General features: G+C 37.8%; 3 protein-coding genes across 8 annotated transcripts; all 3 read right to left on the reverse strand.

The window, feature by feature from the left end:
* Window positions 1-6,409: 6,409 nt before the first annotated feature.
* Window positions 6,410-11,865, reverse strand: LOC104756808 (F-box/kelch-repeat protein At3g06570-like). Of its 3 annotated transcripts, none has more exons than XM_087496378.1 (2): window positions 10,989-11,815; window positions 6,410-10,912 (listed from the first exon to the last, which is right to left on the reverse strand). In XM_087496378.1, exon 2 carries the CDS (start codon window positions 9,971-9,973, stop codon window positions 9,098-9,100), a length of 876 nt encoding a protein of 291 aa, XP_087352504.1. In that variant the 5' UTR covers window positions 9,974-10,912; window positions 10,989-11,815; the 3' UTR covers window positions 6,410-9,097. The 3 variants fall into 3 exon arrangements, with proteins under 3 accessions (XP_087352504.1, XP_010477754.2, XP_087352503.1); XM_010479452.3 differs by having other exon boundaries at window positions 10,076-10,912; window positions 10,989-11,864; XM_087496377.1 differs by having other exon boundaries at window positions 10,076-11,865.
* A 4,222-nt stretch (window positions 11,866-16,087) lies between these two features.
* Window positions 16,088-20,587, reverse strand: LOC104756810 (disease resistance protein RPV1). 3 transcript variants are annotated; one of them, XM_087496375.1, is made up of 5 exons: window positions 20,115-20,255; window positions 19,287-19,821; window positions 18,121-19,189; window positions 17,698-18,042; window positions 16,088-17,603 (listed from the first exon to the last, which is right to left on the reverse strand). In XM_087496375.1, the coding sequence occupies exons 2-5, from the start codon at window positions 19,760-19,762 to the stop codon at window positions 16,296-16,298; spliced, it is 3,198 nt and encodes a 1,065-aa protein (XP_087352501.1). In that variant the 5' UTR covers window positions 19,763-19,821; window positions 20,115-20,255; the 3' UTR covers window positions 16,088-16,295. The 3 variants fall into 3 exon arrangements, with proteins under 3 accessions (XP_087352501.1, XP_087352500.1, XP_087352502.1); XM_087496374.1 differs by having other exon boundaries at window positions 19,287-19,839; window positions 20,115-20,254; XM_087496376.1 differs by lacking the exon at window positions 19,287-19,821 and having other exon boundaries at window positions 20,115-20,587.
* Window positions 19,928-26,579, reverse strand: LOC104756809 (uncharacterized). 2 transcript variants are annotated; one of them, XM_087496372.1, is made up of 6 exons: window positions 25,309-26,579; window positions 24,077-25,193; window positions 23,586-23,996; window positions 21,884-23,467; window positions 21,162-21,803; window positions 19,928-20,658 (listed from the first exon to the last, which is right to left on the reverse strand). In XM_087496372.1, the coding sequence occupies exons 1-5, from the start codon at window positions 25,779-25,781 to the stop codon at window positions 21,258-21,260; spliced, it is 4,131 nt and encodes a 1,376-aa protein (XP_087352498.1). In that variant the 5' UTR covers window positions 25,782-26,579; the 3' UTR covers window positions 19,928-20,658; window positions 21,162-21,257. The 2 variants fall into 2 exon arrangements, with proteins under 2 accessions (XP_087352498.1, XP_087352499.1); XM_087496373.1 differs by having other exon boundaries at window positions 25,546-26,010.
* Window positions 26,580-27,543: the final 964 nt, after the last annotated feature.

The following is a 27,543-nucleotide window of genomic DNA, read 5'->3' on the forward strand; positions in this document are numbered from 1 at the left end:
GATAATGTAAGAACATGAGTTAAGATCTTTTGTTTAAGTAGTTGGTTATAGGGAGAACATGATTAAGAACATAGTTATTAGATTTAATATAATAATCTAAAACATATGTGACTCTTGTCTTTAAACCAAAACAAATACATGTGACTCTTTTTTTAAACAAGACACACACATGTGACTCTGTCTTTTAAACAAAACCATACAAACATCAAACTGATCATACAATCCAAACATCAAAATGATCCATTCCATCGTCGTACATATCGTCGAGTCCCATGTCTTATTCACCCTGAAATCGAAACCACATATATAAGTTTCCAAGTAATATATGACAATGAAAACAAAAAAAAACAAGAGAACAAGTTGCAATGAAATCAAGAAAACTACAACATCCAGATTCATTATTAATATAAGAGAACAAGACAATGAAAACTCAAATCAGAAACGGTTCAATACTGAAAACAAGTACCAACAACCTATGCATTAGCTATAAGGTTATCAAAGATTAAACCAAAACCAAATCAGAAAACTCATAATACAATCAAACATATCAATGTACAAGCAAAAAATATCACAGGAAACCAAGCTGGTGAATTACAAACATTAAGTGTGACTGACCTTTTAGCTTCGAGTAAGTGTGCCTGACCTTTTAGCTTCGAGTAAACGAAGGTTTGTTGCTGCTTATCGATTGAATTTTTCCTGGTTAAGCTCACCTACAACCCTCAGAAACAAAGCAAAATCGATTAATGTTCATCACTGTATAATTTTGATTTCAAATACCAATAATTACCACACTCAAAATTCAGTCAAAACTTCGGAAGCTCACTAAAATCATATTTGATTAATCATCAACCTTTAATTGACATATGAGATAAGACGCAACCCTATAACATTATACTAAACCCAACCTAATTCACAGATTTGAACACCCTAAATCGATGAAACAAAGATGAAATAAAGAAGAGATATGAATCGCGGGACACGAGGGGACTACCTTGACTATATCGCGGGATATAAGATTTCCGAGACAGAGCAGATGCGGAGACAAAGGCTCAACTTCTCTCTTTCGACTTCGCCTTCAAATGCGGAAATATGAATCGAGAAAAGAAGAGATATTTAACGGATTAGTAGGAATACACAGTGCCAGATTGATTAATACATGGAGGAGATCTGGATTTTGGTGTTTTATTCACCGGAAAACACACCTTAATCGGAGAACACGCAGAAGACGAAGCTATCGCCGCAACCAGAGAGGAAGAAGAAGAAAAACCCTAGCGGCCACAGTGTTTTTCGAGAGAAATGAAATTCTCTCATTTGCAAAAATTGTTTCCAATCACCCATTGACACGTCACACTAGAACTGGGCTTAAATCAGTTCTAGAATAAGATCATAAAATATGATCTAAACCCATCTTTCTATTATTTCGGATTTTTATATGTCTAAGAACACACACTCAGTTGGCCCGTTGCAGATGGCCTAATGGGCTTAACATTATGTTGACGCCACCATTATTGCTTACGGGTCATAACTCTTATAAACTGTTTTAGTAACGACTAATGAGTACTCTGCAATGAGTTCAACCTTTAAAACTTTATCAATGTTATGTGTAAGATGCAATGAGATGGTGAACAAGAAGCAAAATTGAAGGGTGATTGTGCTAGCAACAACAGAAGCAAGAAGGTGACAAGGACTTGTTGGAGAATCAGAATCCCGGAAGATAAGCAGCATTGCAAGAATGTACCGGTTATGTGGTTGGGGTATAAAGAACATGGATAACAAAGAGGCTGAGGGTATGGAGGTAGAATGTTAGGTTGTGTTAGTAATGATGGTTTCTTCCTTTCTGTTGGACGATAAGTGTGTGCCTGTGAGTTGAGAAGTTTGTTTGCAAGGAGAAACTAGTTTGATTTTTTTACTTTCTAATTTTGTAAAATGTCTCCTGACCAAATCAAGTTTGCCATATTTTCTCAGTTAGTTTCCTTTTGGTATGAAATGATTAGAAGTGAAACAAGAGTCAAAGTCATTCTTCTTCACAGTTGCATACACCAAGAGAACAAAGAAACAACTTTAACAGAAGAAAAAAAAAGAAGAAGACACATGACATGATGTTCATACTCATCAAAGAGTAGCAGCAAGAGCCTTGACTAGATTAGATTCTCTAGGGACTGTAAGCACATGATCAAGCGACTCAACGATTCCCCAAGTCTCACAACTAGTGCGTTTATTCATCGAAATCATCATCATCATCACAAGGAAACTTCTGAGCCCAAAAAGCAGCAATCTTCCCACGAAAATTAACCAATCTAATCTGAGAAAAAGCATAACTGAAAAAACGTCGTGGCAAACCCATGACGTTTCTCCAAATAGCTGCCTGAGTGTCATACCATCTAAGAAACCCCAAGAAAGCAGAGTACAATGTAAAGGTATAGAGAAGCACAACACACTGATTCACACTTGGAACGCGCCAAGCCAACGCTTTTCTATTCAATCTTATTAACAAAATTTATCTTTTACAAGGATACAATTTTGTCTCGGCCCTTACTCAACCTATTCTACCCAATAGGATTGAACCCGACTAAGAATGAATCTGACCCCTCTTCTCTTTTCTATCTAAACACACACCTGTGTAGATCTAAGAGAATAAACTCACCCTCTCTCTTTTTAGCTGAGAGATTAAAACTCACCCTCTCTCTTTTCTATCTAAACTCTCACCAGAGTAGATCTAAGAGAAAGAAAAAAAACAATTCTCTGCGCACTTAATCACCACCCTGATTAACGTCGCAGAGAACTGGGAACACCCCTTCTAAGCCTTATTTTTGTGGCTTCGAAGTTTACAACTGTATCAATATTCTAGAGTGCTCAACTTGGCTCGTGGCCTACTCCTAGAATATATATACATGATTTGAGAAACCCTAGAAGGCGAATCTCCAAGTATCACGGGATAAGGAAACTGCTTGTTTCTCAGCCTTATCCTTTCCTTAACTGTTGCGGAGAATATTCTTCATATCTCCAGACAAACGGAAACTGCTTGCTCCTCAAGCTTATCCTTTCCTTATTTATCGCAGAGAATATTTTCCATATCTCCAAGTACAATCTTGTCTCTATCTTCAAGACCACGTCAACAGCCTTCCTTGACGCATCATCACATCCACTCACGTCTTTCCACGTCAGCTCACACATCCATGTCAGCAACTCGGGCGTCTGTGATCTGATGCAGCTTCCTGACTGGCACAATGCTCTGTTCGGCACAACGACTTGTTCCTCACAGCGAGTTGTTCCAGAATCTGCATTTACAATCTCCCCCTTTTTGACTGAGTTTGATACTCAAGCATCTCTCTGGTTCAACCTGAAAAGACACTCCAACAAAACACAAGCCAAAAACAGAACAAGCAACAACTAGACAAAACATCAGACATTATCTAGCAAAATTAACCAACAGCTTGTTCAAACAGAATTATGCATAAGAACCTAACAATCAGAAACCCCAGCGGGCTGCAGCGGAAACCATGTTCTTAATAATTCTCTAATCCAGACTTAATCAATTGGCATATTCTCAATCATTAACAACCTAAGATCAATAACCACCACCATCCTAAGATCAACCAATTAATAAATTAAGTCTCCCCCATAAACAATGATTCTCCCGCTAAACCAAGTAGCTTCAAGAATTCTCCCCCATAAGTACAGAACTCCTTATCATTAGGCGTTGAACAAAACACAAAACCAGAATCATTCTCCCCCAGCTTGAGTGATCAACTAAGTCAAAAACAGACATATGTATCACAACAATATACTGAGTTATGGGAATCACTTACCTGCTAACAGTGCTTCGCATCCTTAAGCACTTTGATGATCAGTCAAGTTGCCTATTGAAACAGCTTCCATTTTGTAGGCATGTTGACTATCCTAGAAACCACAACTGGATGTTGGGCAATAGGACACTGGTAGCCGAGAATTCGAACAGCAGATAGCACTTTGGTCGAATCACAGTGTGGATGTGACCATACACAAGCTTTGCAGGAAAAACAGCATCTTGTGTATCATGATCTATGCTTTCAAACTTCTGCTTCACTAATCAGATGAGCTAAGCACATATCACTTCTCCAATTCGTCATCTGTAGGGAACTCAAACATATGATCATCTGTTAACTCAACTATCATCAGTCTCACATGTCTAATACCCGTCTAGCCAGTTACTCCACCATAATCAAATAGAGTGTTGATCGGTCTTGTGAGACTCCAAATGCACATTTCCTTACAAGAACAATCACTATCTTGATCAAACCCTTGACAGTTGACAGATTAGCCCCACAAAACACATATACCTTTAGATAAGTAAGGCTTAATCTCAGACACAGTTTTTCAGAAGCCCAGCAGCTTCAAACATCTTCATACATCATCAGTGAACCCAACCACAAATGTTCGTTCTTCAATGGATGTATCACGATTCTAACAACAGAGTATCACACCTCTGTCTTCATTGCTGATAACATGTCTCATCACAATCATATGCACCTGTAGGTCATTAAGGGGAGATGATCACATGTCCTCTTTTGTTGACTCCACGACACTGAAGTTTCAACACACTTATGTAGATGTACCACTACGAAGGATCGATTTCACAGGCCGTGACACAGTCATCTTCCCCTTTGTCTTCTTCGTGTCTTATTGCTGAAGACTCGGAACAGGACGCTAAGCTTCAAAGAGCTGATGAATACGACTGGGAAACGGTGGACGAAGCCCTGACTTAGCTTGCAGACCCAGCTGTATGATCTGATCATAGATCATTCTCCCAAAATCAAACGGGGTGCAATGCATGATCATGTAGGTCACCATGGCTCTGTTTGCTGAAATGTACCCTGTGTTCACCGTGGGAGACCAGTTGCTGCAGCATATCTTATGCACATCCTTGATCATCAGGTCCTTGATTGCAGTTGACACCAGCTGCTTGCAGGTCTTCACTTTGCCACCAGATAGAAAGAGAGCAAGATCCTCCTCCATAATCGCAGTTGTCTGTAGTCTTTGTTCGCGTACATCAACCGCCTGAAGACTGAACAAGGCATTAATGCGGCTTGGGGAAAACTCATACACCCAATCTCTGACAAGTACATCAACTGAGTTCTCTTCAATTTTAATTGCTGGAAGATTTGCCCAGAACTCATAGACACCATCAAAATCATAAGACCCGATTTGAGTGACAGTTTTCAGCTGACCGGCTTGATCAAGCAGCTCCCTAGCTGGATCATCTACTTCCAGAGAATAGCAAACCTCAGCAGCAATGGTTCGAGAAGCAAAGAAACCATACCTTCGAGCAGCATCAACGGATATGGATCGTTTTGAGTCAAATCCCTTTGAAGGAGCCCCGCGAGACGATAATGCACACGTCAAACAGCTGGTGGGACATAGACACTTGCTTTGTAGCACAATCCATCTTCTGGTAACAGTCCCTTGTATCAAATACATTGATCAAAGACGGAACTCTAATGAATAACCACCTGTTGTACACACATGAAATAACAACTTGCAAGCACAATCTTCTGTCTAGGAGCACTCATCAGCCTCCAGTACATGTAGCTTCATTCCTTCGTATCATGGAACTGACACTATACTCATTTATCAATACAAAATGAGTATCAGTCTTTCGAATCGTCCTCAGATGCATGATGACTCAACAACAATCCTCTAAAGCCCTTTCACAACTTGAACCAGGTTGCAGTAACAGCTACTTCCAACCCTTCAGAACTCATGGGACACTTATTTTCACCCAAATAATTAGATGAACATGCAACTCTTTGATCTTACTTCCATGATCAATCCATCACTCAAGATGTTAGACCCTTGATCCATTACTGCTCTCTGGAGTTTACTTATTAGAGAGTCATGATCATTCCTATACGCTGAAACCGATGAGCTTAAACCTGAAACACTTAACACACACATCAGTGCACACTTGTTGAAAACATACAAACATTTCTTATCAACAATATTTACAATCAGCCTCGTGTTTCAACAATCAATCATATGAATTTAACTACAAAACATTGATTTTGCAACACATTTTTTCTTTTCAGCCTTTTATACACAACCTCAGACATCCAAAACATAGTTAATCACAGGAAGTGAGGGAACCAGAAAAGCAATAGACCATCAAGAGCACTTGTATATTAATTTTACTTCTTAAAGTAAGCGGCTTTCATACCTTGAGATCCGTTATGTGAGGTGTGCCAACCACTTGTTTAGGACTTCACCAGAAGCTACCACAACCTTTTGTGAATCTTCAAAGAACAGCTCTATGATCAGTGGCTAGTCTTTCGCTCTGGCATGCCTTTGATTCTCATGGTTCATCATCAACGTGAAGTAGGCAGCTGGAATTTCCTTTGGAGAGTGCATTGATAGGAGTGTATCAAGTCTTTTTTTTTTTTTTTTTTTTTTTTTTTTGACTTTTCATGATACACTACCTTAGAGCTTAGATCCAACAGGCATGAATGATCTTCACAGTTTGATGATATGAACGATCTTCTGCTGAATCTCCTGATTTCTATCAGCGATATCACTTGACTTCTCAACCGCGGATATTTGTGCATTCCCTTGTTATTATTCTTCAGGACTCTGTTACAGACGTACCAGCCACATAACTCTTTTTTTTTTTTAAGTTACAAACAACTGGTACTTCTTTCAGAATGGAATGCATAATAATGCCACTCCTCAGCTCTTTGACCTCCTTCTTCACAACAACGTTTTACGAGATCCCCATATGAATTGGCATGACAGGCAGCTGTTTTCCACTGATTCTTCGTTTAGACAGAGTGTTGCTCTTTTATACATTCTAGGAATTCCATGGCCTGTTCTGATGCATGTTCCTGTATCTGATCAACACAACTCACATAACATATTAGATCCCACAAACACCAATGACATTTCTCAGAATCATGTGTTGATCCAAGTCCAAGGGTTTTGTAAACAAATCAGCAATTCGCAAATCAATACTCTGATGTTCTATTACTTATCAGTTTCTCCACAACTACCCTATGAATAAACTAATATTCAGGATCCTATAATTGTAATTTTAGTTTGTGACACATGATCTACAACAATATTAACAAACAAACAATTATCACACAACATTGATGCAAGGTCTAAGAATGTACCGTACGCTGTTCTCAATTGTTTGATTTTCATCAGGTGATGAAAACAAGTTCCCAAGGCATTAACCTCATATTTAAAAATTGAACGAGGTACCTTGACAAGCTTCTGAGCGTAGCAGAAGATCAGATTTGTTCTCAGAAGGTAACAGCCACAGGATCCTTCACAATGACTCAAAGTGCGAGATCTCTTCAGGTTTCTGCTAGCTCCTTTCGTCAACACCAATCCTATGTTGGATGTGCCTTTAAAATACTTGACAATCCTTTTAGCAGCTCGCATGTGTGATACTTTACGATCATGGATGTGGTTTCATCTCCACTTCTCTGTAACTCATATGCACTGATCAAACCTTTGGCATACTTGCATTAGTATATGAATATTTCATCATCTCGTGATGAAGTGAATGTGTTTTGTCTAGCGAACTCTCCTTAGAGCTTTGTACGACCAATCGGGCTTTGTGCTCCACAACTTTTCCAACTTGTCCATCTTCTGTTTTCCACAATCGTCACCCATAAACAACAAAGTTCCTTCAGCACAATGAATTCATCAGCCAAGCACTGACCTGCAATAGCATCTACAGACCTAGTACAACCTCTGTAGCTTCACCCATGTTTCAACTTAACTCCATTGGCAAAGCTCTGATATGCAACACCACTAACTGCATCTGAACAACTCTGTGTAATAGCAGCAGAAACAACAACTCTGCCCTCCTGAATCCTTCCAGCAGCTTCTTGATGGAAGTGATTCTCACAGTTTTCTGAGTGCTACAACTTACACTTGACAAACAGCTAGTTAATACACTCCTTCTCAGATCATGTCTCTAGACATCATAGAACTTTGCTGATTGAACTCTTTTGTTTGTGGATTGGACGACTTCAAAATATAACAGCTATTATCAGAGCGCTGACCTTGGACTCAAATATTGTCGCGCTCATCAACCACCTGACATATTTCCTTGGTGAATGTAACAGCTAAACCTTCGTCACACAACTGACTGATGCTAATCAGATTGACTTTTAGACCATCAACAAGGTAGACAGATTCCATAGTGGGCTGGTCTTTACCTCGAGATACACCTCTGCCTCTGATTGAACCTACAACTTCATCCCCAAAAGTGACCTTGTCAGCTGAGCCTTCTTCAAAGTCGTATAGCCTTCCGTGATTCACAGTCATGTACCCTGAACAACCATAGTTCTTCAATACAACAATCTGTTGACCATGAACAATGTGCAAAACATAACGGTTCATGTCACTCTTCTTGAAGTTTACTCGCATGTATCTTCAAACATTTTGTGACACTCCTTCAGATGCGTGAGTAGTATAGTACAATCCAGACACTGAAAGCAGACAGCTTTGTGGAGGCTCTGACTTGCATAGTAACAGCGACATGTGCTTTTGTTCAGATCTTCGACACTTCACAGTCTTACCCTAACTTCTAATATTGTCCTCTTCTTCCAACCTTGTGGAACTTCTACTGGACAATGACACAGTTTCCCTCTCAGGTTGTTCATAACAGTCATCTGTTTAGTCTTCTGCAAGTTGAACTGAGACACCCGTTTGACAGCCTCACCTCTATGGTTCCTTATGCCATATTTTGCAATTATAGTACCCTCGTGAGTAATCAGCCCTCTGTGCAGATCTTTTGCTCCTTTACTCATCTTCTTGTTATTCCTTAGCTGATCCTCAAGGCGTTGTCTCAACAAAGACGAAATGACTTTTCCTCAGACAACAATTTCTCATGAGTGGAGACTCTACAAAGCAGCTCTTCTTTCTCAGATACCAGACCATAATTCTCCTTCTTTTGCAGAATCAGATCCTTAGACAGAGCGATGACTTATTTCTCAACAGATAAGCTAGCCACATCATCCTTAGGTTTCAAAACAGACTCCTGATTCTCATCATCTTCTTGGGCTGAACCAAGATCACTCCATGACAGACAAAATATCGAATGACCACAGCATTAACGGTTGTAAAACTTCAACATGCTTCTTCCTTCAAGTGCAGAACATTCTGATTGGAAGTGTCCATAACCTTGATAGTCAGAACTCTGAGATTCTTTCTCTGCACCAGATCTGGATGATGAAGATTGACACTGACGTTGTACACTCTTCAGCCTTCTGAACTGCTTCTTGCTCAATACTTCCTCATTACCTTGAACAGACGTCTGAGTTTCTACAGTCTTCAGAGTGAATGATTTCTCAGCCTTCTGATCATTCTTTCTCATATGCAGTTCATCTTTCTGAACTAATTTCACACACTGATCAACCTTTTGTTCATCAGAACTTAAGGCACCTTTACCATCAGATTTGTGAGAAAGATATCCATGTGATAAGCTCCTGAGAAATTCCTTGACAAACCTCTTATCCTTATATACCTTCTTCAGCACTACACCTTCCTCACACGGCGAGCTTAGTTGACTGTTGAAATGACAGGATAGTGAGACATCAGATTTTTCCTTCTTCACCCTTCTGGTTTCCTCAACGAAGGCTTCCTCAACGAAGGCTTCCAAAATATCCCAAGCTTCTTTCGCCGACATACACTCTTGTACCATTGCGAACAGATCCATAGGCAAGCAGCTGAAAATAGTAGATAATGCTTCAGCGTTCCGTTTTCCCTTTAACTTCTCCTCAGCCGTCCATAGCTTACAGGGCTTTACTACAGTTTCTCCTCTCATGTTCGTAAGTGTTGGAAGTGACCATCCATCTTTAACAGCGAACCAGGCTTCCATATCACGACTCTGAATCATCTGTCTGATTTGTGCTTTCCAATCATCATAATACTCAACATCAAGCTTCAGCGGATTGTTCTCATCAACGAACTGTTGTGGATTCTCCATACCTCGTCTCAAGATCTCACCTGTTGAAAAGATACACAATTCTTTTATCAGGCGTCTGCTCTGATACCAATTGTAAAGGTATAGAGAAGCACAACACACTGATTCACACTTGGAACGCGCCAAGCCAACGCTTTTCTATTCAATCTTATTAACAAAATTTATCTTTTACAAGGATACAATTTTGTCTCGGCCCTTACTCAACCTATTCTACCCAATAGGATTGAACCCGACTAAGAATGAATCTGACCCCTCTTCTCTTTTCTATCTAAACACACACCTGTGTAGATCTAAGAGAATAAACTCACCCTCTCTCTTTTTAGCTGAGAGATTAAAACTCACCCTCTCTCTTTTCTATCTAAACTCTCACCAGAGTAGATCTAAGAGAAAGAAAAAAAACAATTCTCTGCGCACTTAATCACCACCCTGATTAACGTCGCAGAGAACTGGGAACACCCCTTCTAAGCCTTATTTTTGTGGCTTCGAAGTTTACAACTGTATCAATATTCTAGAGTGCTCAACTTGGCTCATGGCCTACTCCTAGAATATATATACATGATTTGAGAAACCCTAGAAGGCGAATCTCCAAGTATCACGGGATAAGGAAACTACTTGTTTCTCAGCCTTATCCTTTCCTTAACTGTTGCGGAGAATATTCTTCATATCTCCAGACAAACGGAAACTGCTTGCTCCTCAAGCTTATCCTTTCCTTATTTATCGCAAAGAATATTTTCCATATCTCCAAGTACAATCTTGTCTCTATCTTCAAGACCACGTCAACAGCCTTCCTTGACGCATCATCACATCCACTCACGTCTTTCCACGTCAGCTCACACATCCATGTCAGCAACTCGGGCGTCTGTGATCTGATGCAGCTTACTGACTGGCACAATGCTCTGTTCGGCACAACGACTTGTTCCTCACAGCGAGTTGTTCCAGAATCTGCATTTACATACAAAACATTATCAATCTCGCAATAAGCATTACGACACATAAAAGCACCCATCACCCGATCAACCTGTTCCCATCTAGCTTCCTTGGAATTGTAAGCAACCACACCACATTTACTAGCCATCCAAGGCATCACGTGCAACTTCCCGTTAACAAATTCGGTACTGCAGTGCGAGATAATGTCTTCTTCATTGGCCGGTAGAGGATGCCAAGTTTGTGTTTTTGTGTCCAACACCTCAAAGAAGGATTTAAGCAAGACTTGTCCGGCGGCGGAATCATCAGATTCTTCTTCGTACCTTCCTACTACATATATCATTCGATCATGGGCGCAAGCGGAAACTGCCCATAGCTCCACGCCCAAGTTCGGAGCTTTGCTCCACGTGTGAGTCCGACAATCCAGAATCGAGACGCTAGAGAGAGCTCGGGGATCTTCGTATCTGGAACCGGCAATGTTGTAGATCTCAGAACCGACCGTGACGAGATTCCAAAATTCCCCAGGAGGAGAATTTGTAACTGGGACTCTAGACAAAAGGTAGCCACTTGACTTCTTCTCCTCATCATCATCATCGTCATCATCACTGGTTAGGGTTTGATCCGGTTTCCGGCTGAGGGTGAACCAGTGATAATCAGGATCGTCCTCTATGCACACATACAGACAAGTCTCGGTGTGGTTGGAGAGAGATCGGGCCTTGTAAAGCTCCGGTGAAACTAGGAGAGCTCGAAATCTCTTGGATACGAGGGAGAGAGTAGGATAGTATTCTCTTGGCACGCGTGCGATGATGCTCACTATTAAGTCCTGCGTTAGGGAGTCAAACGTAGTCATCGATCTCTTTTTTTCCGGCGGAGGCGACGACATCGTTGATCCTCTCTCTCTGTTTCGAGAGTTATTATTCCGAATCACGTGATCCCCTATTTATATATTGGGTTCATTTATTCGATAAAATTACTAATGGTGTAAACAAAATTGTGAAATGAAAACTTCTTCATTTTATTAATGTCGTCAACATATATCGAACATAGTATTAAAAAAAAATATATATGTATACGAAGTGAAGTTGGGAAGTGGTACAATTGCAAACAATTTAGATTGAATCATATATATATATAAAAGTAAGGTTTTGATTTTCATTTAATATTTTCTAATTTTAAATAATATTTAAAACCTAATTAACATAATACATTTAAATCATACATTAAAATAAAATTATAACTGAAAATAAAATAAATTTTGCATTAATCCCTACTAGGGATTGGACCCGCACGTACGTGCGGATTTGATTTCAAAAGCTAAGTTAGTAGTTAGATTTACAATATCTTATTTAAGCACTAATTTAGTATTCGATTTGCTTTTAATCAGTTTAGACAAAAGGAATAATCAGAACTTTTTGATGAGCAAAAATAGATATATTAAAAAATTAGTAAAAGAAAAATGGTATGAATATTTCGGACAAAAACACATCCTCTCTCATATATATCATGTTCACCTATTTCATAACCGTGGTTTTCATAATAATTTACTTGTTTGAGAGATTGATATCTTAATCTAACAAATTAGGAAATAGGTAAGAAAATCAAACCCGCATGTATGTTCAAAAGTTTCAATTAATAGTATTTATTTGGTATAATATTTATAACATAAACTCATATTGGTTTCCTTTCATCAAATTTATTAATGTTTGAAATAATAATCGTTTTACCATAAATTTTGAATTCACATGATAGTAGACCCGGATCGAGTGTAAACCGAATTAGTGATGAGTTAGATTTATATTAAACTTGTGAAGTATCAAATATGATTAAAAAAATAACGAAACATTAAATTTCTTGAATCAGATGGCCTAAATAAGCGAATGAAACCCGTCTCACAACGGATTAGAATACTTTGACTTGCAAAAACTTAGTCCGCATAATTCACATGAATACTTTGACCCGTCTAAATGTATGTCTGCATCTGTCTTCTTTGAATTCGCATTACACAAATTTTTTGCCCTGTAATATATAAAAAATAGTTTAGATAGTTTATTTTTTATTTTTTTGAATTACAATTCTCTTTCCATACCCTTTATTTCATGTCCTAATATTTAAAATAAATTGGAATGTTAAAAACTTGATCTAATATTTTTTTGGGCCAGTTTGTGAAATCAAGTCCCGAATTTAATTTGAAAAGATTTCTCCAGAACTTCGATATTACATTAGGTATTTTTGCAATTTGTAATAAGATAATAAGTAAATTTGGAAGTTGATCTTAAAAATATTTATATTAGTTATATTGTTTGTTATATTGTTATATTAGTAAAAAAATGATAAAATTAGTTATATTGTTTGTCACTCCACAATTTATGGGTATGTTGCATTTTGTGATTCACTTATTTTCTAATCTGACGGATATTTATTCCTAAAATATATGTTTGATTTTATTTTAGATTCAGAATACAAATTTGTGCAACATTGATATATTTCCAATCAAAATTTATACCATACAGTAATTAAAGAATTATTACAACAACAAAAAAAAATTAAAAATCTCGAACTCGAATATGCTAAAATTTAAAGAAAAAATATATAGTAAATATATACTAAGATTTTCATATTTGGTAGCAAACAATCAACTTTTTTGTTTCCATAGGTATTAAGCCGTATTAATTATCATAGTTTTGTTAAATAAATTTTAAAAGCTAAAATAAAAGATCATATTCAAATATTAAATTAGATTTCTATAAATATCTTAAAATCTAGAACCAAAATAAATATATTTATTTATATATACAATTTCAAATTTAATAATTTTGCTTTTATGCTAACAACTTTAAACCATTTCCTAAAATATCGAATAATTTTTATTTTATAATTAATTTCGTAATTACTGTTTTCAATAAATATTAGATTTTCAACTAACAGTTTTTGTTTACCATATATTGTTTATTTTTTTATTTTTAATTATGTAAGTAAATTGGTCTGTTTGGCAACATGAATATATGTTATGTTTTTTTTTTATCCTTATGTGTGCTCCCCAATTAATAGTATAGATTCAACCATTTAATTTTCTTCAAACATTATAAATTATTATTGTAACTCCATAATTCTAAATGTAACTTCCATTCATTCTTATTATATATATAAACATTCTCTCATTCTTTCATATTGGCATTCTTTTACTTTCTCATTTTTACCCTCTCTCATAATCTTCCATGATACCTCAAATCATTTTTCATTTTTTTTTCTAGTTTCTTATTTTTGTTGTATGGGTTACAAAAAAAAACAAATAAAATATCATTGTAATTTTTTAATACTAAATTTTAATTTTAGAGACTACATGATATGTATTTATATTATTCTTATTTTTAAAGATTCATCTCTATTATCTATTTGGATTATCATTTTATATGTAATCATTCTCTCCTGCTCTCCCACCAATATCAAATGTTGTTATATCTCATGTGTTGTAAGAGTTTGATTCTATATTTTAATTTAGAAAGTATTATACTTATTTAACATTGTTTTCAAATTTTATTTTATTTATATAAAAATAAAATATTTCCTTTATATCTCTTGCCTTTCTAAATCTATTCGTAGTTATTTTTTTTTTTTAATTTCCATAGCTAAATGTAAATTCACATATGTTGGATTTAACAAAAAAATCAAATTTATTTGCGAATTAGATGTTCCTATTCCTTTTAAATGATCAATGTATAACATATATTTTTGAATCAAATTATGGAGTTTTGCAACCAACCTATAGGCACAAAAAAATTTCGAAACAAATTTGTAGCAACTCAGATTTTGTTTTTGTAATATATTTTTATAATAAAAAATAAAAAATAAAATTATGTTTTATTTTTTTGGTAGTATTTCTTATGTCATACAACAGTTATACATTATTAATTATTTTTGGAAGAATTAAGAATTATAATCCATTAATCCTTACCAAAAAAAAGATTAAGAATTAGTATAATTATTACAAAAAAAAAAGAATTAAATCAAATATAATCAATGAGAATGATAAAAAGAAACATAAGCATAATAAAAAAACCCAAAAAACTAATGCTTCTCTATTTTTATATTTATTATCTTGTTCACATATAGTAAACATATATTTAAAACAAACTGTACAATTTAAAAAAAAAAAAAAAACTGAGAGAACGAAAATGCTTTAATGATAAGAAAACATGAACTCTGTATTGCTACAATGATAACAATAGTTGTTCCATTTACAGATTATTTATAGAGGTAGTCATGGTTAGGAGAATAAATCTTGGTGAGCAAGTTAAAAATCTTGAAAATCATGATTAGAAATTTAATGTTTAATTTAGTTTCTATTTAGTTTTGTATGTTTTAATACCATATTTATTGTTAGTGATAGCATTGAAAGCTCAAATTTGTTACTTAGGTATTGTTTCCTATTTTAATGGATTGTTGATTTAATTTTTGATTCAATGATCCAAAGATTGGTTTCATTTAAGATTTATAAGTAGAATGAATAATTGTTACCATTGTTTTAGGGAAGTTTAGGATTTTGGTTCTTAATATGTTTCTTAATATGATAATTTCGATTTAAAAAATATATATTAAAGGAAAACAGAATATTGTTGTAAAGATATTTTAGGAATTTTCGGTTTTAGTTATAGTTTTTTTGTGCAATTTTTTTAGGATCAATATTGTAAATAAGTAAAACTAAAAGGGTAGAACCCAAAATATACTTAAAAAATGTATATATAGATTAATGCATAGCTACAATATTCTTCGTAACTATACAACTCTCTAAATGAGTTTTAAATTTAGGAGTTGTAAAAGTATAAAAGTTTGTTTGTAACTCCCGTAATAATATCATAGTAGTGTTCTCAATTACACTTTTGTAACTCTCAAATGGTTAACTTTGGTACATCGATTTATGTATTATTGTGACAACCCGTTTTGCGGATCTCACTAGCCCACCGCTAGCTGCCCCAACGGACCGTCCGTAGACCCTGCTAGCCCACCGCTAGCCGTCCCAACGGACTCCAAGCTGGTCCTGCAGGCATCAATCCTAACTCATCACTGTGGATATCTCAATCCACCAGTAGGTTATTAATAAGTCAGACGTTCCTTGAACCCTGGTCTCCACGCTTTAACAACCTTTCTGCATTACAAGTTTTGATCTTTACCAAATCCGTTGTAACTCTAAAAAAATTGGGAAACAAGAGTTTCCTCTTTTTGGTTTTTTTTCATTGATTGTAAAAGTAAAGTAAAGAAATAGACGTAAAAAGAAAACACAAGAGCCAAAACACTCTTATATGAGCAACAGCCAGCAGTTAGTATGATAAGACTGACTCTGTGCAGTTTCTTAACATCTCCGTGGTAGCAAATCATGTAACAGTAGATTCATTTTCTTAGCTAGTCAAGAGCTGAAAAAATTGGCAAGTTTCTGAGAAATTGTTAGCTGTGACTCAGTTAAGAAATCTTCATCGCCTGTAATATCATCATCCCCCTCGTAAATTAGATAAATCCCACGCATCTTTAGCTCGACGCCTTGTTTGAATGGCGGTTGTCTTTTGATCACCTGTATGGTATAACCGTCTTTTAACGCCTTAACCATTGCGTGCGAAGCTGAGTAACGGCAGATGTGGAGTTGATCATTACTTGTTATAGGCACTCCAGAGAGGTGCAATGTGTGGGTGTATAAGGCTAGGTCGAGATTGAGAATTTGAACTTGAACATCCACCACATCAGGCAGCTGGTAGTTATCTTCATTTTCAAGGTTAAGAGCCACAACAACAGCAACGATTACACCTCTGAGCTCTCTCTTTAGAAGTTTCGGTAACCTCTCAAAGTTAAGGGTATTGAAAATGCTGAAGAAGCCGATTGACTTAGGCAGGACTTTCAGAAATTCGCAGTTCCTCAACTCAAGTTTGAGGATAAATTGCAAGTCACCAATTCTTTCTGGTAGAGTAGTAATTGCGGTCTTATCTAAATTCAACTGGAGAAGAGAATTTAATCCACCAATAGAACTAGGAACCTCTTTTAGATGTGTGCAATCTCCTGCTGAAAAGTCAGTCAAACGTTGCAGTGAGCCTGATTCTAGAGATACAGTTTTTACCCCGCTTCTGTTGATGACTAATTCCTTCAGTGATATGAGCTTATTGATAGTGCCAGGAATCTCAAAAAGGGATTTGCAACACCTCAAATGCAGCTTCTGGAGATTTTTTAGCTTTACGATAGAAGGCGGAAGATTTTGCAGTGCAGTAAAATCAAGATATAGCTTCTCCAGTGATGTCAATGTTCCTATGCACAAAGGTAGCTCTTTAATAGATCTGCAGCTCTTTAGACTAAGCTTTTCAAGATTTTCGAGGCGGTAAATGGATTCTGGTAACTTCTTTATTGCAGTTCCATCAAGAAGAAGCTTTTTCAAACACGGCAAGAAACCAATGCGTTCTGGCAACACACTCAGGTTTGAACAGCCAGAGAGGGTAAGTTTTTCGAGAAGCTTCAGTCCAGAAACATCCACACGAAAGTCAGAGAGATTTGAACAGTTCTTGAAGTCCAAGTGAACCAATGATCTTATATTGCCAATAGAGCTAGGAACCTTCACCAGAAGTTTGCATCGCTCGAGAACAAGCTTCTCTAGGGCTTTATGGTTTGATAAATCAGGAATGGCTTCTAAGCTGTGGCAACCACACATATTTATAACCTTCAAGTTCTTATCAACCTGAAAAGCAGAAATAACTATTTATAGCAAGGAGACTTTATGACTCAAAACTATATATACTTACCATGTATAGGGAAAATAAGAAAGCCTTTACCTCTTTGCTAGACAAACTCTGGACTCGTCTTATTCCACTCTCTGAAAGATCAAGAACAGCAAGTTGCCCAGCAAGAACATTTAGAGGGAGATCTTCTAACGGACAACCTTTCCACTGTATCCACTTGAGTTCAGATGGGAGGAGTTTTAGATTTCCTTCCAGGTTCACATGATTAATCTGAAGAAGTCTCAACTTCGTCATTGGTACAAAAGGCTCTACCGGGATGGTGCTTTCATAACATTTTGGCTTTTCCTCTGCGGGATTGTTGTGTAGAATCCTCGAAGCAATCTCATCGGTAGACTTCTTTTCAAAGTCGCATACAATTCCTCGGATGGATGGCGTACCCTGTTATCCATTACAGGAAATAAACAATCATGAAAATCTAGTTAAACAGACAATGATATATAAACTGTAGGTAAATACCTTCATATTGTTCAATACGGTCATAATTTCACCATGATCCCAGAGTCTACTTCGCATTCCAGGATCCTCTCTGCTTTCTCTAAGGACCATTTGCCTACCCATGTCTCTAATCTGATCATGCATCCAAAGATTATTGTCTCTAATCTTAATGAGAGACTTCTGTCTGAGGACACTGAGGGCAACCTCAGCGTGAAACCCACATCCGTTCAGTATGTCAACAACTTCATCTTTTGTTATCTTCGTTCTGAGAAAGAGACACGCTATATCGAGGAATACTTTTTTTTCTTCATCGTCTAAAGATTCGAAACTCAGCGCCAGAACACCATGAAGTTTGTCTGGTTGGATATTTTTCAGCTTCTCTATTTGAACTCGCCATTCGTTTTCGTCCTTGTCATACAAATGAGAACCAAAAACTTTAACAGCCAGTGGCAACAGTCCTGTTAACTCAACACTCTTCTTGGACAACTCCAACAGACTCTCTGATGGTGGTTTCTCTTTTCGTAGCGAGTAATAACTAAACAACTTCAATGCCTCCATCTCAGTCAAGCACTTGACCTCATATCGTAGGTTCACTGAGAGCCTACTCAGAATCTCCTCATCTCTGGTAGTGATGACTATAAGACTTCCTTTATCATACAAGCTTATTTCACCAATCAGTGCATTAACCTGTTCGATGTTATCAACATCATCTAAAACCGCAAGAATCTTCTTCCCACGAGCATTCTCTCCTTGGAAAAGTTTACGAACGAAAGTTCCTTTCAGATCGTCTAAGCCACCTTGGGTTGATGATTTTTCTCTAACGTTATAGATGATTACTCGATGCTCGAAATCAACAATGATCTTGTTATAGAAGTATTTAGCAAGGGTCGTCTTGCCAACACCACCCATACCGTAAAGTCCCAAGATTTGAACACGAGAAGAGGATTCAAATTTGAGCAGCTGCATCAAATCCCCAACAGATGATTCCAGCCCAACAGTGTAGTCTGCCACTCTCTCTGGTGTATTCCTCACTTCAGCTAAAACCCTTTTCACCACCAGCCCTATCATGTCATCTTCAACAGTATCTTCTCTGCAAATTTCCCAAAAAGACAATCCACAAAAAGTTTCAAAATTCAATTTGACATGAATTTACAAATGCAAACAAATGCAGAGATATGGATTCCTACGTGCAGACAAATCCAGGGATATTTCCGACTAAATACATAGCTCGCCTCCATCGCTGTATCTTCTCCTCGTCAAATTCAATGGCGTGTTCTTCAAGATGCTTCTCGAAATGACCGCTCTGTTTGCGGACGTGAGAGGGATTGACTCCATAAAAGATGGGAATCATCGGACGTTTCAGAGATGCACTAAGATCGCAGAGCAAAGCTAATTCATCTAAGCACCAGGAAGAGTTAGCGTAGTTAGTGGATAAGATGATGATGGAAGCTGCTGAGTCCTCTATAGCTAAGTCGAGACTTGGACCGATCTCATCGCCTCGTTGCATACCCTCGTTGTCACGGAAGACTCGGACGTTTTCCTTCCCGTTGAGCGCGACATAGAGACGCTCACAGAAGTTTTTGCGCGTGTCTAGGCCTCGGAAGCTGAGAAAGACGTTGAACTTGAGCCTATGAGGGAAAACAACGCCATTCTCCATCTCCATCTCCCTTAATAAGTCAACTCTGTGCTCTTCGAAATCTCAGCAACAAGAATATGCAATCGCTGAAACGCCACACAGTTCTGTCTAAAGTCAATCAGAACGAGACGCAGTGTCCCTTTTTTACTCTTTTCTTATTAAGCTTTGGTTAAGTTTTGGTCCCATGGGAAGGAAATGAAAGGAAGAGATGTATTCAACTTTCAAGAAACGTACAAAAACACGACTTTAAAATACTATAGATGAGATGTTGTATATGTCAAATGTATCTACCAATCATATAAATATTACATTATTACTTGAATAAAAAGGAATATAAATTCAATAATTAAGATTAAGATGAGTAATATTGAAGTCATACCCGTAAATTAAACCGGAGAGATTTCCTACTAAAGTCAAAGCTCCCTTCCATCGTTGTATCTTCTCCTCTCCGAAACTTTTCGAATGATCTTTAAAATATTCTTCGAATGGACCGTTCTGTGTCCGAACTTCCCATGGTTGGACCTCATAAAAGATCGGAAACACCAGACGTTTCAGAGATGCTCTCAGATCGCATAGCTTAGCTAATTCTTCGAGGCGCAGGTGAGAGTTAGCGTAGTTAGGGGATAAAACTACAACAGATGCCACCGAGTCCTCTATAGCCTCCACGAGACTTGGACGTAGCTCATCATGATCCCCACCTTCCACATCATCGTTCCAAACCCGGACCTGTTCCTTGACGAGCGCTTCATAGAGACGATCAGTGAATTTGTGCCTCGTATCTCTTTGGAAACTGAGGAATGTGTCCCACTTTAGCCTCGAACGCGGATTGGAAACAGAGGCGCCGGTCTTCATTATCTCCCGATCTTTCTTCTTCGAAATCAAGTTTTCAAAGTCAACAGGATGTAGAAACTCTTCACGTGAATCTGTATACAAAATTTTATATTAGTTTTAGACTCTTCAGTCATAATCCTAAACAACTACATGAATCTTATCCAAACCGAAAACGTCGTGCAGTGTCATGTGTAAAATAATTCAGATCAACATTCACGGGCAACAACAAGTTTTATTATATTTTTTCTAAGCATTGACTTTGTGAAGATTGAAGCCTTCAAAGGAATTTTAATTTTTTTTTTTCATCATAGCTTGTATATATTAGAAAAATGTAAATCACATATGCAGTGAAGAAAAGAATAAACAATAGTCTCTATAATGAAGGTTATCATACTAACATTTGAACTTCTTTTGTCAAGATGATAGAAGACTAGTGCCTGGATAGAGGATTTGGTAACTAAAATTGTCGTAAGGGATATATATATCTTCTCACAAGAAAGTTATAGAGTGCAAGTTCCTTTATATGTCGGTTCTGAGGGAATTTAGTAGAAAAAGTATAAAGAAATGTTTTTAGTGTTGCTATTTAGTGGCTTACCTGTTTGAAGATACCATCATCATATCTGAGCACCAAACGGTTTGGATCGATAAGATTGACTGTGAGCAGTTTGATATCTTCTTTGTGGGAAGCAGATCATGTAACAGTCGATTTACTTTCTGAGCTGGCTTCACCTTCTTCAAAAGATCTGAAAAAATTGGCAAGCTTCTGAGAGACGGTTAACTGTGACTCGGTTAATAAATGTTCTTCGCCTTTAAAATCATCATCCCCTTCGTAAACCAGATGAATCCCATGCATCTTTAACTCCACGCCTTGTTTGATTGGCGGTTGTCTTTTGATCACTTGGATGGTATACCCGTCTTTCATCGTCATTACCATTGGGTGCAAAGCTGAGTAACGGCAGATGTGGAGTTGATCATTACTTGTTCTAGGAACTCCAGAGAGGTGCAATGTGTGGGTGTATAAGGCTAAGCCAAGTTTGAGAATTTGGGCTTGAACCTCCAACACATCTGGCAACTGGTAGTCATCTCCTATTTCCTGTTTTAGAGCCACAACAACAGCAAGGACTACGCCTCTTAGCTCTCTGTTCGGTTGAGCTGAAAACGTGAGAGGGCCTTGTGAGAACCAGTCCGGGATTCTGTTTCCAGGCAAGCTCAGATTCGTCAGCAATTTCAAAGAAGCCTGAAATGAGAGAAGCAAGTTTTATTTAACAGATCTTAGGGATTCATTTAATTGAGATTCTATAGAGTTTGTAGAATCACCTTGGAGAGTCTTTTCTTTACTGCAAGGGAGCAGGTGGAGTTACAGCCACTCATGTATAATCTTATCAGAGCCGTCAAGTGCTCTAGGCCTGGAATATCAATCACTTTCTCACAGTTTGTGAGATTGAGCTCACGCAATAGCTTCAGGTTGGAAAGGTCAGATATACTTTCCAATGAAAAGCAATTTGCCAGACTTAGCTGCTCCAGTTTCCACGGAACAGGAGGGAGACACTTGAGCTCTCGGCAGTCATACAATAAAAGGTTTTTGAGATTTGATAACCCCTTGAGGCTAGATGGAAGGCTGTGAAAATAATTATTCCCGAGATTCAGTATTTTCACAGACGACATCTTCTCAACAACATCTGGGATTTTACCGGCTATTCCACAACTACGAGCATCCATTTCCTCAAGCAACAAGAGGTTTGAGAACGAATTTGGTACTTCCACAAAATGAGGTTCTTCACTTTCACTACTTCTAAAAAGAGGCTTCTTCAACATCTTCAATACCCTTAGATTTGAAAGGCTCCCAAAACTTTCTGGCAACTTTGTCACCGAAGTTTCCTGCATAGACAGATGGTGAAGTGATTTCAAGTCTCCAAATGATTCAGGAAGCCTCTTAAGCTTTTTGCAGTTGTTCATTCGGAGTACGAGTAGGTTTTCCAGCTTGCCAAAATCTTCCGGCAGTTTCTCTATGTTAGAGCCTTCAAGATATAAGCTCTGGAGTGTGTCCATATCTCTGATTGATTCAGGTAGAAACTTCAGAGATTTACAGTTTCTCAACTCAAGTTTGCGAATAAAGTGCAATGCACCAATCTCCTCTGGTAGAGTTTCAATCGGGGTCCTATCCAACTGTATCTGAAGAAGAGAATTTAAACCACCAATTGAACTCGGAATCTGTTTCAGAAGATTGCAACCTCCTGCTGAGAAGTCAGTCAGACATTGCAATGAACCAGGGTTTAGAGGTAGCTCCTCCAATGCGCTTCCATTGACAAATAATTCCTTTAATGATTTGAGCTCATTAATAGTGTCAGGTATCTTAGAAAGGGATGCACAATGCATCAGATGTAGCTTCTGGAGATTTTTTAGATATCCAATAGAAGTCGGAAGATTTTGCAATGCAGTGCCATCAAGATATAACTCTTCCAGCGATGTCAATGTTCCTATGCACAAAGATAGCTCTTTAATAGATCTGCAACTCTTTAGACTAAGCTTTTCAAGATTTTCGAGGCGGTAAATCGATTCTGGTAACTTCTTTATTGCAGTTCCATCAAGAAGGAGCTCTTTCAAACATGGCATGGCACCAATGTTTTCTGGTAACACACTCAGATTTGAACAGCCAGAGAGGAAAAGTTTTTCAAGACGCTTCAGCCCAGAAACATCCACAAGAAATTCAGAAAGATCTGAACAGTTTCTGAGGTCTAGCTGAAGTAATGTTTTTAGATTACCAACTGATCTAGGAACCTTCACCAGGAGGTTGCATCGCTCAAGAACAAGCTTCTCTAAGGCTTTATGGTTTGACAAATCAGGAACGGCTTCTAAGCTGTGGCAGCCACGCAAATTTAAAACCTTCAAGTTCTCATCAACCTGAAAATCAGAAATAACTATTTTTAGCAGTGAGACTCTACCTTAAACTATATATATATATATATATATATATATACTTGCCCTAGTATAGGCCTTTGAGGAAATAAAAAAGCCTTACCCCTTTGCTACGCATACTCTGGATTCGTCTTATTCTACTCTCTGAAAGATCAAGAACAGCAAGTTGCCCAGCAAGAAAATCCGAAGGGATATTTTCTAATGGGCAACCTTTCCACTGTATCCACTTGAGTTCAGATGGGAGGAGTTTTAGATTTCCTTCCAGGTTCACATGATTAATCTGAAGAAGTCTCAACTTATTCATTGGTACGAAAGGCTCTACCCGAATGGTGCTTTCGTAACATTTTGGCTTTTCCTCTTCTTCAGATGATATAAATTTATTCTTCAGGTAACTATACAGAGATTTGATCCCCGGATTGCTCTGCAGATTCCTCAACGCAATATCCTCTGCAGTCGGGTCCCAAGCAGACTTCTTTCTGAAGTCAAATGCAATTCCTTGGATGGATGATGTTCCCTGTTATCACATTACAAAAAAAAAGATCATGAGGATGGAAGTCAAATACAAATGATATATACAACTGTAGATATAAATACCTTCATATTGTTCAATAAGGTCATAATTTCAGAACGATCCCAGAGTCTACTTCGCATTCTAGGATCACCGGGAATTTCTGTAAGGTCCATTTGCCTACCCATGTCTCTAATCTGATCATGCATCCAAAGAGTATCGTCTGAAAATATCTTAACAAGAGATTTCTGTCTTAGGACACTAAGAGCAGCCTCAGCGTTAAACCCACATCCTTTCAGTACCTCAACAATTTCTTCTTTTGAAATTGTCATTCTGAGAAAGAGACACGCAATGTCGAGGAATACTTTCTTTTCTTCATCGTCTAAAGATTCGTAACTCAGAGCCAACACATCCTGAAGATTATCTGGTTGGGTATTTTTCAGCTTCTCCAGTTGAATTTGCCATTCCTTTACTTCCTTCTTGTCATACAAAAGAGAACCAAACACTTCAACAGCCAGTGGCAAGAATCCAGATATCTTGACAATCTTCTTGGACAAGTCCAGTAAACTCTCTGTCGGTTTTTCCTTTCGTAGTGAATGATAACTAAACAGCTTCAATGCCTGCTCCTCAGTCAAGCACTTGACCTCATATCGTAGTTTCACTGAGAGCCTACTCAGAATCTCTTCATCTCTGGTAGTGATGACTATAAGACTTCCTTCACCATACCATCCTATTTCACCAACCAGCGCACCAACCTGGTCTATGTTATCAACATCATCTAAAACCGCAAGAATCTTCTTCTCAGGAACATATTCTTTGATCTTCTCCCGACCTCTCTCAACATCTTCTATTTGAGGTGCCGAAGAAGTAAGTACACTGATAAACTCTTTTTGTAGATTGACTAAGCCGTCTTGGTCCGATGATCTTTCTCTAACATTTTTGATGAAAACTCTGCGGCTAAAGTTCCGAATGATCTTGTTATAGAAAGCTTTTGAAAGAGTCGTCTTCCCAATACCACCCATACCGTAAAGCCCCAGGACTTGAACACCAGAACTGGATTCAACATCAAACACATCCATCAAATCCTTGACACGTGATTCCAGCCCAACAGTGTATTCTCCCACTGTCTCTGGTGTATTGCTCACTTCAGCTAAAACCCTCTTCACCACAAGCCCAATCATGTCATCATCAACCGAGTCTTCTCTGCCAAATTCCAAAAAGCACACCACATCAGTGATCACTAACATCCTAAATTCAATTCATCATCTATGAGTATGTCTAACATGATTATAAATGCAGATGAGATCATGTCTCCTACCTCCAAACAAAACCAGAGAGATTCCCAACTAATTTCATAGCATCTCTCCATCTCTCAATCTTATCCTCACCAAATCGTTTCGAGTGTTTCACAAAATCCTTAACGAAATGATCGCTTTGCTTGCGGACATGAGAAGGATCGACCTCATAAAAAATAGGTATCATCGGACGTTTCAGAGAAGCTCTAAGATGACAGAGCGTAGCTAACTCATCAAGGCACCAGTGAGAATCAGCGTACCTAGGTGATAAGACAACGACGGAAGCAGCAGAATCCTCCATGGCTGCGACGAGACTCGGAGCGATCTCATCACCTCGTTCCATACCTTCGTTGTCGCGGAAGACCCGAACCTTCTCCTTGCGGTTGAGCGCGTCATAGATACGCTCTGTGATGTTGTGGCGCGTGTCTTCTCCTCGGAAGCTGAGAAAGACGTCATACTTGAGCCTGTGCGGCTTCGTAACCACTTCAGTCTCCATCTCTCAACTTCGATCTCACGATCAACAAAAAAATCTCCAGACTCGTTTTGGCTTTTCAGATTGAGATTTTTTTTTTTTTTTTTTTAATTTAGAAATATATTTGGGACTGTCAGTCATTATCTAATAATTTGCTGCTCATGTAAAAACAAAAGTCTCGATTTTGCCTTTTCAGTCTTGTGGACTGTGGAGTGGTGGACCAACGTCAACGCTCTTTTCTCTAATTCAGAAACGTCCCGCCGTTTCATGTCCCATAGTCAGTCAGAACGACACGTAGTTTTACAATTTCCTTGACTTTTGAATGTTAGCTTAACTGAATACAATTTGGTTTTAGACTTTTTAGCCAGGAGTTAAGAACATGTGGGTGAGTTACATAAAATATTCAAAAACTGGAAGAAACTAAGAACAAAGCTAGGTCAACTATCATCTTTAGTTTAATTTGGAGACCATGTCTTAGGGAAGAAGATAATCAAAGAACAGAGAGTGAGATGAGAATGCTTAACTTTTAGATGAGAGATGTATACTAAACATATGAATATGATATAAAATCTTTTTCAGGTTTTCAAAATTATATTATAAAGGCAGAGGTTGCGTGAGGAGTAAGATTAGAGATGAAGTTACCTGAAAACAAATCCGGAGATATTTCCGATTAAATTCATGGCTCTCCTCCATCGCTGTATCTTCTCTTCACTAAATCTTTTCAAGTGCTCTTCAAAATCCATCTCGAAAGGACCGTTCTGTTTCCTAAAAATCCAGGGTTCAACCTTGTAAAAGATCGGTAACACCACCCGACCAAGCGACGATTTCAGATCGCAGATCTTGGCTAACTCTTCAAGGCACACGTGAGATTTAGCATAGTTAGGAGATAAGACAACGACTGAAGCGATCGAGTCTTCCATAGCCTCCTCCTCGAGACTTGCACCGAGCTCATCATGATTCTTATGTTGCCCATCAACGTTCCAAACTCGGACCTGTTCCTTGACGAGCACTTCATAGAGACGCTTTGTGAATTTGTGGTGCGTGTCTCTTTCGAAACTGAGGAATACATCCCACTTGACCCTCGTACGCGGATCGGAAACATCACCGGTCTTCCTCATCTCCGATTCTTTCCTCTTTCGAAATCAACTTCTGGAAAAAGATGGAAAAGTTGCAGAGTAATTCTTTACGTGAAGCAGGAGACAAAGCTTCTTATATTATAGCGAAAACAATGGACATGCCCATTTCCTAAACGGCACACAGTGCTATATTAACTTTTAAAGACATATTCTTGTCGTGACAATGGAGAGAAAGCTTCTTCATTTGTTTTTGTCCGCTAAAGGCCTTAATTAGCTTTAGTTACTACTTATAGTTATAGTTAGTGCTAAACCACACACTTCACAGTTCTTGTTTTACTTTTCTAACGCATTGACTCTTAAAAGATGGAATTCGTCATATTATAAAACAGTGGACATGACATGAAACGGTTTACAGAGTTCCATGGTTAACACAAAAATCATCTTCTTAATTAATTACTACTAGCCATCGAATTTTATCTTTAAATATAATCTAACTATAGAAGTTAACTTTCATATCAACATGTTTAATGATTTCTGATATGTTTAATGGATCTGATATGCAGCTTGTCTTTACCAGGTGTGGGATTTAACAGCTGGGAAACTGTTGACTGAGTTTAAGAGTCATGAAGGGCAAATTCAAAGCCTAGATTTTCATCCTCATGAATTTCTACTAGCAACAGGTTTGTATTACTGTTAAAATTTTCTTACAG

The sequence above is a fragment of the Camelina sativa genome, chromosome 17 (genome assembly GCF_030686135.1).
Source record: "Camelina sativa cultivar CO46 ecotype springtype chromosome 17, ASM3068613v1".
Taxonomy (NCBI): Eukaryota; Viridiplantae; Streptophyta; class Magnoliopsida; order Brassicales; family Brassicaceae; genus Camelina; species Camelina sativa.

Bases quoted from the DNA above. Each gene is read 5' to 3' on its own strand.
- LOC104756808 (XM_087496377.1), bottom strand. From the start codon at position 11,777: ATGTCGTCGCCTCCGCCGGAAAAAAAGAGATCGATGACTACGTTTGAC.
- LOC104756810 (XM_087496375.1), bottom strand. From the start codon at position 19,762: ATGGAGATGGAGAATGGCGTTGTTTTCCCTCATAGGCTCAAGTTCAAC. The intron at 19,190-19,286 runs GTAGGAATCCAT...GGAAATTTGCAG, and splicing joins ATCCCTGGATTTGTCTGCAC to AGAAGATACTGTTGAAGATG. The intron at 18,043-18,120 runs GTATTTACCTAC...AATGGATAACAG, and splicing joins CCGTATTGAACAATATGAAG to GGTACGCCATCCATCCGAGG.
- LOC104756809 (XM_087496372.1), bottom strand. From the start codon at position 25,781: ATGGAGACTGAAGTGGTTACGAAGCCGCACAGGCTCAAGTATGACGTC. The intron at 25,194-25,308 runs GTAGGAGACATG...GGAATTTGGCAG, and splicing joins CTCTCTGGTTTTGTTTGGAG to AGAAGACTCGGTTGATGATG. The intron at 23,468-23,585 runs GTAAGGCTTTTT...TCTGATTTTCAG, and splicing joins AGAGTATGCGTAGCAAAGGG to GTTGATGAGAACTTGAAGGT.